The 11,736-nt window shown below is 39.2% G+C and overlaps 3 protein-coding genes across 5 annotated transcripts in view; 1 reads left to right on the top strand and 2 right to left on the bottom strand.

The window, feature by feature from the left end:
* LOC107755468 (synaptotagmin-15-like) overlaps positions 1-3,925 on the top strand; it is a 19,250-nt gene extending 15,325 nt beyond the window's left edge. The window contains exon 9 of the transcript XR_001641701.1: positions 3,821-3,925. The gene's annotated coding sequence lies outside the window, so the exon portion shown is untranslated. The remainder of the gene's footprint in view (positions 1-3,820) is intronic.
* Positions 15-3,826, bottom strand: LOC107755471 (uncharacterized). The gene is made up of 5 exons (XM_016572268.1): positions 3,475-3,826; positions 3,298-3,402; positions 1,653-1,775; positions 1,249-1,374; positions 15-517 (listed from the first exon to the last, which is right to left on the bottom strand). The coding sequence occupies exons 1-5, from the start codon at positions 3,518-3,520 to the stop codon at positions 42-44; spliced, it is 876 nt and encodes a 291-aa protein (XP_016427754.1). The 5' UTR covers positions 3,521-3,826; the 3' UTR covers positions 15-41.
* A 698-nt stretch (positions 3,926-4,623) lies between the features above and the next one.
* Positions 4,624-10,605, bottom strand: LOC107755466 (uncharacterized). 3 transcript variants are annotated; one of them, XM_016572259.1, is made up of 5 exons: positions 10,448-10,605; positions 6,772-7,465; positions 6,292-6,421; positions 5,921-6,200; positions 4,624-5,295 (listed from the first exon to the last, which is right to left on the bottom strand). In XM_016572259.1, exons 2-5 carry the CDS (start codon positions 7,409-7,411, stop codon positions 5,164-5,166), a joined length of 1,182 nt encoding a protein of 393 aa, XP_016427745.1. In that variant the 5' UTR covers positions 7,412-7,465; positions 10,448-10,605; the 3' UTR covers positions 4,624-5,163. The 3 variants fall into 3 exon arrangements, with proteins under 3 accessions (XP_016427745.1, XP_016427742.1, XP_016427744.1); XM_016572256.1 differs by lacking the exon at positions 10,448-10,605 and adding an exon at positions 9,683-9,914 and having other exon boundaries at positions 4,625-5,295; XM_016572258.1 differs by lacking the exons at positions 5,921-6,200; positions 6,292-6,421; positions 10,448-10,605 and adding exons at positions 5,667-5,796; positions 9,683-9,903 and having other exon boundaries at positions 4,631-5,575.
* Positions 10,606-11,736: the final 1,131 nt, after the last annotated feature.

Genomic DNA, 11,736 nt, shown 5'->3' with positions numbered 1-11,736 from the left:
GTTCATTAATATTCTGAGTCCAAAAGCACTACGATGAAGCCTCACAAGAGGGTATGAAGCACTGCTGCCCTCAGATTCCTGTTTCTCGGTATGTTCTTCACTGAGCATTTGATAACTTTATACAATTTGGGGCAGCTGACTAGGTGGGCAAAGTTCGGTAAGCGGTGTCCAGTCTGGTGGCCGTTTTTTGCACCCCACAGCATTGTGGAGCACCTTCGAAGCACTTCTACTGCCACAGAGTACTGGCCGTTAGTCCACTGTTTCAGCCTGACCACCATCACAGCTGAAGAGAAGCCGAAAGAGTACCGTGAGGTGCCACGGAAAACCCGCTCCCCCTCGCCAAAATATGCCGCTTCCTCCCAGGAGAGCATGGTGCCATCTTCTTCGCCCATGTCGGCCAGGTTACAAAGGGCCAGAAGGCAAGAGCTCAGCAGTGCCTCGTTCTCACTGTACTGGAGAAGAACCGACACCAGTCGTGGGACAGCTCCGAGCCTCAGGAATCGCTCCTGCTGCAAGTCTGGCAAGAGAATAATCTCTTAAATCCCAACGTCAAGGGTCAGCATCAAGATACAGATTGCAGACTGAAAATCTGTGATTTATCAGAGGGATACTGGACCCAAAAATGAAAATTCTGTCATCATGCCTCATTTTGAAGAATAAAAACAACATTGAAACCCCTTTAGCTTTGTTGGATAGACAAAAAAAGAAAAAGAAAAACACCGATGACAGAATTTTCAATTTTGGGTAAAGTATCCCTTTAAAAAATCTATGATTGTATTATCTCTCTTGATGTTTGCTGAAACGGATAAGGTAATTTCACTCAAAATCCTGCCATTAAATTATGTAGAGTTAAATATTATCTGACAATTTTCACACACAGCTTTTGCGCACTCCACTTCTCGTGAACGCTGCCTGTTCCAGCAAAATCACAATATGGAAAGCATCCAAATACACTATTGTTGCCAATGACAAACTGATGCATTCTCATAAGCTTTCAAATGTGAAAAATTGTAACTATTTTCTGAAACTACACATCTGAGTCACATCCTCTCAGATTCAGAATGCCTCTGAAACAGATCAATTCAGATCAACTGGGGGTTAATACCTTTGTTATGGTAAATAGGGCGCTACAAATGTCTTTCTGAGTCTTACTCAATGACATACTAAAGTATGACTAATGCTCTCACATCAGTACCGCCATTAAGACCTGTGGTTAGAAGAACAGGGCAAAAGTTCAGGTTCACTCACTGCTGTCATAGCAAATCCTGGCGATGGCCTGGCTAACGTGAAGGAGAAGGTCCTGGTCTTGGCTTAGCAGTAAGGTCACAAGGGCAGACACAATGCCTGTCTCAAAGCATTGCTCTCTCACAGGAGCTAAAGAAAGATGGAATTATAGAATCAATAATCAGTCAATACAGTCAATACATAAGTATTAAGTTAGATATCAAGCTCCCATTATTTGCAAAATTTGCAGTTTATCCAGTGCAACTTATTAGAGAAACAAACCCACAAGCAACCTGAGGTAATGGTGTAGGTCTCGTTCATGGATCATCTCTTGAGTTCAACCATTCGTTTACAGCGCAGCCCATATTCTTAACCACAAAGCTACACCAACAAACACATGCATTATGTATGTATACATTTGTTCTTACCATCTCTGGCCAGTTCAGCTACCAGTCTGGCAGTGTGAGTAGTGAGTGTGCTCTTTCTTCTTAAAATCTGAGCCAGAACAGGCAGAATCCCACTTTCTACCACCTGCTCTGATATGCCTTTCTCTAGGACAAGAAAAACATATTGCACAAAGCTTGGGGTGAGTAATATGTACAGTATTAATGTTTTTAAAAGAAGTGTCTTATGCTCTCTAAGTCTACATTTATTTGATACACAATACAGTAAAACAATAATATTGTGGAATATGATTACAACGAATAACCATTCTCTACTTTAATATTTTTTTTTAAATGAGAATTATTTCTGTAATGGCAAAGTTGTATTTACAGCACATGAACTTTCCAATATGCTGAAAGAAAAGGTAATTTCTCATTAAGAAAAAGTCATTTCTTAATATTATGTTGAAAACAGTTGTGCTGCTAAATAATTTTGTGGTAACTGTGACATTTTTCTAGGATTCATTGATGAATACAAACTTCAAAATACTTTTTTTTGTAAAATTATAAATGCCTTTACTCTCTTTTTGTTGATCAATTTAATGTGTCCTTGGAGAATAAAATTATTAATTTTAATTGTACTGACCCCAAACGGTTATGAATATATATCCCATCCCTCTGAAAGTACAACAAATTGGATAAATTGTGTACATCATGCTAGCTAGACCATTCTTATCCAGTTGTCCTTAGTGAACATACGCACAGATTAACAAATGATGTTTCCACAAACTACAGAAGTCGCTCACAGCTGGCCACCTGGTTGCTTGTGTACAAAGGAGCAGTCTGGCTAATCGTTCCTGTCACTCAAAGGCTCTCACAGAGACAAATGCGGATTAGAGCGTCTCTGTTTTCAAATCCACAGGAGTTGTGTATCCTTCGCACAGCTATCCTTGTTGATGTATTAATTATGATTTCTCACCTGTGCTCGGATGATTTGTGATATGTAGGGGATAACACACAGTCACTTGTTCATTATTGCAAAATAAACCTCACAGGGTCTTGTATCATTTCAGTACATAATCAGACTGTACATTATCCTGCTTTTTACACATCAAACATTGATTTAAGTTTATATTATTTGACTATGTGAGAATAAATTTAACGCAAAGTGGATCAAGAGACAAAACCAGCATAGCTATGAAAGAAACCATTTGCTTAGGATGACAGCAAATATTACCGTTTGGAGTTCATTATGCAAAAATATTCAAACTTAGAGTGTTGCAACTGACCAGGCAAAATTACGTTTTCCAGAGAGACACATAATAACTTATGATAGTAGCCTCGGTCAGGTATAGCCAAAGTGTAATAGCAATACGCACTAAGCAGCTTTCAGAACTCACTCAAAGTGCTGGCACATTCTGCATCTAACTAGCTGAAACAAGCTCATACCAATTGACAACAGTTTCCGTTTACTTTAAAGAAACTACTTTATAAAGGCATAATATATTAAGAGATGTCACAAGATATAACATCCTGTGTAATGATCAGAGGGCCTAGTTTTTGTTACATAAGCACTCAACTAGTACTATGCATGTCTACATGAATACATGTACACTCTTGACTTCTCCAGTCCCAAACAAATAATCTAAATCTTAAATTATATACAGTAACAAAAACATGAAATACTCACTTCTTTCTATGGCAACATTGAGTACTGTGTCCAAATATGGCTTTAGTTCCTCCTCGACAAGTTCTGTGCTCACACTGATGGCCTCTATTGCAGCACTTAGTGAGTCTGAGAATAGAAAACGTACATTGAAATGTGCATCCTTCAGACAGTCTTTCCATTGTGGCTGTTCTTACTTACCCTTGGGCGCATTAGGTAGTGGACGACTGGCCCCCATCTTGTCCATATGTCTGTGTGAGGTTGTGATGACCTCTTTAGTTCTCAGCACTGATTGTGTCCTGGATTACCACGGCAGTCTAGAATATGCTTCTGATCTAAAATCTCACACAACTCCATGTCTTGCTTTGTATCAGTATATATTTGTGCAATATTGTCCTTTTTTGTGTCCTCCACCTGTTTTCCTTCCACTCTTGTCCGGGTTGTATATACATGTATGTTTGCGAAACAAACTACTCCCTCCCTCACTCATCACACATTTATTTTCTTCCCCTCAATCCCTGTCTCTCTACCGCCTGCTCTGATTCAGACCTACTCTAATGCACTCCTAATCCTCAGTCTGATGAAAGCCTCACAGTGGACAGGACACCTGTAAATGACACTGTGAACTGCAGAACGCCCACATCAAACGTCTCCTACAGGGCAGAAGAGAGAGAGAGAGGAACAACAAACAGACAAACAATATCATTGGCTCAGCTACAAATCTGACTCCATGGTGAGGATTTTCTCTGCATGCTCGCCAGGGATTCAGAAAAGCTGCTTTGTGGGGAAATCTTTTGTGAAAATACAAAAGATTACAAAGCAGTTGAAGTGAGCATAATTGAAAACAAACCAATTAGCTATTATTGATATTTGAGAGGACGTATAAAACAGATTAATTATAACAGCAACTACATGTTATTAAATAACTGTGCAAATGTTGCCACCACAATGCTAATATGATGTTATGTGGCTGCAAAGCTGTTCTGAATGGTTATAAACATATTGTTACATGTTACTTAATAATGGATCATATAAAAAAAGTCTCTATGATGTTAGGATTGTGCCCCTCCTTCCATATTTTATCGTTTAAATCCACATAGTTTCGGATATCTCTGGCTCATAGCGCAAATAATGTGAGATATGCAACGCTCATAAAATTAATACGTAGGGTTAAGGGTTTATTTAAATTCCTAACCCTAATTATATGCAGTTGTACTTGCAATAAATCCATTCAATAAATTTCAGTTTTGTATTAAAATGGATCCTTTTACGCTCTGCAAGCAATATAAATGTAATAAATATACAAATTGCTTAAAAAATGTAATGCCTTTAATACAAGCATATGATGAGCAATCTGCAAAACTTACCGAGTACAGGCTACAGTTGTTCACATACACTAAATATCAGACACAAACAGAAAAAGGAAATAAATAGTCCGAAAAATCAAACAATGTCCAAGAGAAGATATGTTCATTCTCAAACTAAATTGCTTGGAGTTTGCAAGATTAAGTACAACAGAATCAAAAAACACTTCAGAGATAAAATTCTAAAATGAGACCAACAGAAATTGATATTGTGACCATTTTATGAGAATACAGCATAGTGCTTGAAAAAAAAAATTGTCTGTGTACATTTGTTCTTTGCCACAAATGGCAAAACAAAAGGTTGAGGGCAATACATGATTGCTTTAAATCAAAAAATCTCTGCCAACATCCTCTCAGACCTACATTATTTTCTTGATTGACCAGATTGTGAGAAAAAACGAAACAAAATATAGCCAGTCTTGAGAGAAGGAGAGAAGTCTAACATTTATAAAACTAAAACTTTCTATGAAAAACTTTTTGCACTCAGAATTCACAGTGTCTCTCTGCACCTTTCAGGCACGTGATGTTACGCAAGACCTGCATTGGTGGGGTTAAGTCCACTGGAAATGGTTTCGTATCCTACAGAGACTAGCGTTAACATGCTGCTCTCCATCTCTGAGGACTGTTGAACCTCAGGAACAACAGAATCCAGCCGCATCTGTTTCCCTTTCTTCCGTCCCCTTTTGCCCTTTTCTTTAGGTTTGCCGTCTTCCGTGGCGGCTTTGGGCTTGCGGTTGCGTTTCCTTATCCTTCTCACCGGAGGTTCGGGTTTGGGGTCTGTGTTCCCTGAGAGGATTCGGATTTGTCGGTCGATGACGGTATCTATGATATTGAGAGCCACGTCCATCATGCCGTTACCAAGACCATGCGTAACATTGGAGAACAAACGTGTATTCAGATGGTCATTAAAAATCTTCCTCATCTCCTCTAGATAATTCCTGTTTAACAAACAGAGAAACAACCAAAATTACTTTTTGAATCACAGCAGAACCATTTACTATTATTTGTACAGGCCTACTAATAACTGACCTTGTTTCAATGATTTTTGACCAGTGCTGCACTTGGTTTGTTTCAGGTAGCAACTGTTTCGCCATATTCTCATAATCGACATATTGCAGTGCAAAATCCTTCATGTCGTTGCAAACGGCAGCTGTGTCACCTGAAAATAATGAAAATTCATGCAGTTATGTAGAATTAATTTGCTTTAACCTTGTCTACATTCATTTCTGGTTGTGTTTAAAGGGATAGTTTACCCAAAAATTACAATTCTAATCCAGCCGCATCTGTTTCCCTTTCTTCCGTCCCCTTTTGCCCTTTTCTTTAGGTTTGCCGTCTTCCGTGGCGGCTTTGGGCTTGCGGTTGCGTTTCCTTATCCTTCTCACCGGAGGTTCGGGTTTGGGGTCTGTGTTCCCTGAGAGGATTCGGATTTGTCGGTCAATGACGTTATCTACTATATCGAGAGCCACGTCCATCATGCCGTTACCAAGACCATGCGTAACATTGGAGAACAAACGTGTATTCAGATGGTCATTAAAAATCTTCCTCATCTCCTCTAGATAATTCCTGTTTAACAAACAGAGAAACAACCAAAATTACTTTTTGAATCACAGCAGAACCATTTACTATTATTTGTACAGGCCTACTAATAACTGACCTTGTTTCAATGATTTTTGACCAGTGCTGCACTTGGTTTGTTTCAGGTAGCAACTGTTTCGCCATATTCTCATAATCGACATATTGCAGTGCAAAATCCTTCATGTCTTTGCAAAGGGCAGCTGTGTCACCTGAAAATAATGAAAATTCATGCAGTTATGTAGAATTAATTTGCTTTAACCTTGTCTACATTCATTTCTGGTTGTGTTTAAAGGGATAGTTTACCCAAAAATTACAATTCTGTCATCATTTATTGACTCATGTTGTTTCAAACCGGTTTGACTTATCTTTGTCTACAAAACAAGATATTTTAAAGCATATATCAACTGATTTTCCCATAAAATGACAGTCAGTGGGGTCTAAAACAACACTGATGACTTTCATTTTATGTGCAAAAAGCCACTAAAACTATAAAAATACCTTTTTTATTTTCAAACAGGTTTGATTTTTCACTTTTTCCAAGTATATTGTTCAGACGTACCTTCAGTTAGTTTGGAAAAGGAACTGGACACTGCTGTATTGGTGCTTGGTGACAGACCGAAGACATTTAGAGACTCCAAGAGTGTTTTCTTACTAGCCGGACCTCGACTCACTCTTGTATAGGCAGCCAGAGATCGGAGAGACATCTTCTCAGGTGGTTCCAATCTCCTCTTCACCTCGTCGTAATGGATCTGGTATTTGCGAGCCTTTGAGCTCTTCATGTTAGGGTCCAGCAGGGAGGCTACATCTGCAAAAGGGACTTGCAGTGAGTTCACTGCATCATCTTGAGACGGCGCGGCGCTCTGGCCCTCTGATGGACCTTGTGTTGACATGTGGTCTTGGGTCGGAATATAAGCCTGAGCTTCCATGTGGCCTTGCGGTAGAGTCTGCAGATGTGGAGCAGGCTGGATGTGTGACTGAGTCTGGATGTGAGTTGGCATTTGGATGTGCGATGGGATCGTGTGCTGTATAGCCTGACAGGAGACTTCTTGAGGTACCACGTGATGTGTGATGATTTGTGCGATGTTTGGAGGTTGTGGTTGCGGCTGATACATGGTTATAATGGGGTTACCGACAGAGACGTGGACCACTTCATTGTTCTGGGGAACAGCAGACATGTGCATACCTGCAGACGGATCCATCTTTTTCCCTCTCACAAGCACAGTGATGACCAGCTTTTTAACGCAACTTTGTATCTAAAGCAAACAAACAAAAAAAAGAGTATAGTTAGATAATAAGCAAGTTACTAATTTATGATGAGTTTACAAATGCTAACATTTCAGTAACATATATTAGGAAAGTAAATAGTAAATTTAGATTTTTGACAATTTGTTTTTAAAATTATTATTCTATTTATTTCATTTGATCATTTTATTTATATATTTTAAATCCACACTTGGCTAAATTTGTTGAATTTTGTGGTATTAAGACTTTATACTAAGTTAAAGGGTTAGTTCACCCAAAAATGAAAATTAGCCTGTGTTTTACTCACCCCCGAGGCATCCTAGGTGTATATGACTTTCTTCTTTCAGACATATCCAGTCGGAGTTATATTAAAAATTGTCCTGGCTATTCCAAGCTCTATCATTGCAGTCAGCGGGTGTTGCAGTTGAGCAGTCCACAAGTCGTCAAACAAAGCACACGCATTCGTAATAAAAACATGCCTCCCCCGGATCCGGGGGGTGAATAAAGGCCTTCTGTAGTGAATCCATGCGTTTTTGTAAGAAAAATATCCATATTTCAAACGTAATAACTACTTTTCTCTCACTTCCGGTATCTGTCTTATGCGGAAGGCATTCCGGCGGTTGACGCAGGACGTATGCTCAGCGCGCGCGCCCCTGAGATATGCTAGTCTTGCGAGTTTGTTTATAGGAGCAAAGGAAGCAAAGTTTCCTTACTTTAGCAAAGGAAAACCAGTCTCCTCTTGGCTTATATCGAAATCCTCCGACATTTTTCTTTGCAAATCTTCGGTTTGTACTTCTAATTCATGACCAGAGTTTTGTTTTGTTCTCTCTCCGCGTTCGTCACTAATCACGCAACGCCGACGTACTACATCATCCGCCGGCACGGCTTCCCCGTATGACAGATACCAGAAGTGAGAGAAAAGTAGTTATTACGTTTGAAATATGGATATTTTTCTTACAAAAACGCATGGATTCACTACAGGAGGCCTTTATTCACCCCCCGGAGCCGTGTGAGGCACATTTTTATTACGGATGCGTGTGCTTTATTTGACGACTTGTGGACTGTTCAACTGCAACACCCGCTGACTGCAATGATAGAGCTTGGAATAGCCAGGACTATTTTTAATATAACTCTGACTGGATTCGTTTGAAAGAAGAAAGTCATATACACCTAGGATGCCTCGGGGGTGAGTAAAACACAGGCTAATTTTCATTTTTGGGTGAACTAACCCTTTAAGATTTTTATTCAGTGCCACATGAACCAGATCTATCACATTTTTACAATATTAGCTATTTCAGTTACACATTAATTTCAGTGTTTTTAAAACATTACATGCTTTTAGTTTGACCACACGATTCATGTATAAATGAAATATTTATAAAAAACCCAATTTCTATTTAATATATTGATATCCTAATGTTATTTTCCTTTTCTGAAAATAAAAAAAGACAATTTTAAAGACACATTTCTATCATACACACCAGATTTGTTCGTTTTTTAAACTTCCAAAAAAAAAAACACTAGAGTATACACAATGATAAAATATGCAGAATTGTTGTTTTTTTTAGTCCACAAAATTCACAAGTCTATGATTTTTTTCAGCTTATATGTTTCCAAACATTCTGAACTTGACAAATCCTACGTGGTATTTTGTAGGATTCTTCTTTAATTTTCTTATTTATGCAAAATGTGCTTAGCATTACCATTATTTATTCCAAATAAAGAAGACCACAAAATCACACAAGGAAAGGAGACCGAACAATCAGCATTTCTAATGAACTTATTGCTACATTATCACATTTTTTTCAACATACAGGTGGGAACGTGAGCCAACGTGACGTTTTTGACAGCGTCACCGCGACGCGAGGCGGCTGAAGTTTGGAGCGCGTGCATGTTTCTTACACACTCGGTAACGTTAAAAACTGGGTCGCAGCACCTGCGTTTGACAAAGAACGTGTATGTGATATAATGTTTCGTTTATTTCACATATAGAGAAGGTATATACACATAAAACCGAGTCCAAAGTCAGAGCTGACTTTGCGAGGAAAGATAATCTACTTGTTTTGATGAATAGCAGCACAGGCCAAAGCCACCATTATGTTTGAAACGTGATATTCCACCGTAATTATGTGCTCAAAAGCGTCCAGACCTCCGTTTCATTCAGACCGTTCTGGATACGAACACTAACCTAGAATCAGACACAAGTTACTGACAGTATTCTTACTTACCGCTCTATGGTTAGAGTCGTATTTAAACCTTACTGATCCTAGAACAGTCCATGGCGAACCGATCGAAGGTCTCCTTCTTCACCGATCCTATTTCGGCGGGTTGCAAATCAGCAGACGGGGCACAGACGCCATAGCTGCCAGAGCTCGAACGCTCATTGGTCAATGCCGCTGCCAATCATGCTCCCTGGAAGCGCTTATTCGGTGAGGCCTGTGTCAGTCATGTTACGTCAGCGTGAAAAGGCGGAATATCCGGACTCCGGAGCTTAAAATGGTAGGACGTGAACAAAGCTTCCAGGTGCCTGTTTGTCACATAGTATTATTGACAAAAAACAAGCAAAGGAATGTACTTGCTTTGGATTTGTTACATTGAAGCGATCAAATAAGATCAAGTGAAACATACTGTGGATTAAGTATTTGTTTCCTTGCCATGTAAATAAGTTTTCATGTTCAAATAATAGGTGACCTCTTTGCACTACAGTATATTGATCAACACTTATTGTTTTCTTGATAGATAAAGAAACGATAAAATCTCCATTCTTGGACACAGGATGTGTTATTTTTGTAGTTCACTACTCATTTTCTGCACTAGATGGCGGTATTTCTTCTTAAATGGCTTTGGTTCACTGCCACCATTATGTTTGAAACGTGATATTCCACCGTAATTATGTGCTCAAAAGCGTCCAGACCTCCGTTTCATTCGGACCGTTCTGGATACGAACACTAACCTAGAATCAGACACAAGTTACTGCCAGTATTCTTACTTACCGCTCTATGGTTAGAGTCGTATTTAAACCTTACTGATCCTAGAACAGTCCATGGCGAACCGATCGAAGGTCTCCTTCTTCACCGATCCTATTTCGGCGGGTTGCAAATCAGCAGACGGGGCACAGACGCCATAGCTGCCAGAGCTCGAACGCTCATTGGTCAATGCCGCTGCCAATCATGCTCCCTGGAAGCGCTTATTCGGTGAGGCCTGTGTCAGTCATGTTACGTCAGAGTAAAAAGGCGGAATATCCGGAGCTTAAAATGGTAGGACGTGAACAAAGCTTCCAGGTGCCTGTTTGTCACATAGTATTATTGACAAAAAACAAGCAAAGGAATGTACTTGCTTTGGATTTGTTACATTGAAGCGATCAAATAAGATCAAGTGAAACATACTGTGGATTAAGTATTTGTTTCCTTGCCATGTAAATAAGTTTTCATGTTCAAATAATAGGTGACCTCTTTGCACTACAGTATATTGATCAACACTTATTGTTTTCTTGATAGATAAAGAAACGATAAAATCTCCATTCTTGGACACAGGATGTGTTATTTTTGTAGTTCACTACTCATTTTCTGCACTAGATGGCGGTATTTCTTCTTAAATGGCTTTGGTTCACTATCTCTAATGATCTCATTAGATGCTGCCCATCCCAAAGCTGTAATGTTTATTTGCGTTTTCAGCTAGTTGGACAATTAGTCTTAAGTGCTTATTATTAAAAGCAAACCCATTATCTTGATAATCTTGCAAGTGGTAGACAGAAAGAGGAGACCAGGGAGCTATTAATGAGAGTAATTGTTTAGAGATGCATCCATGGTAAGAGAGGTGGTGTCTCACCATTTTTGTTGCTGTCTCTTGACACACAGAATTCATATATCTGCCCATTATCTATAGGTCACAAATGAAGTGTCAGCACAGGAGGCGTAAAGGGACCAGAGATGGAGAGACGGATGGAATATGTGCTGGAAAAGCACAAATATATCCTTCTTCAGCAACCTCTGCATCAGTGTGTCAGGTCAGATTGACATATAAATCAAAGGTCTGCCAGGACTCATTACTTATGGTCTTTTTATATGCCAAAGCCATAAATCTCGCATGTTTTACATGCATCAAATTAAAGACTTAGTATGCATTTTTGAAACCGATGTTTTGGCTTATTTTAAAGGAGGGTTTATTCTTTTTCTTTGATCAGCAGACAAAGGCTCTCTGTGGTGCTCTTGTGTATGAATGCAAAGAGATTTTGCTCTATCTATCTATAATTTTAAGTGAAGTGACATGTGGCCAAGTATGG

This window comes from Sinocyclocheilus rhinocerous, unplaced genomic scaffold (assembly GCF_001515625.1).
Source record: "Sinocyclocheilus rhinocerous isolate Xijiao unplaced genomic scaffold, SAMN03320098_v1.1 scaffold140, whole genome shotgun sequence".
In the NCBI taxonomy this organism is placed as follows: Eukaryota; Metazoa; Chordata; class Actinopteri; order Cypriniformes; family Cyprinidae; genus Sinocyclocheilus; species Sinocyclocheilus rhinocerous.
The sequence above is the reverse complement of the archived record's forward strand: the minus strand, read 5'-3'. Positions and strand labels throughout refer to the sequence as shown.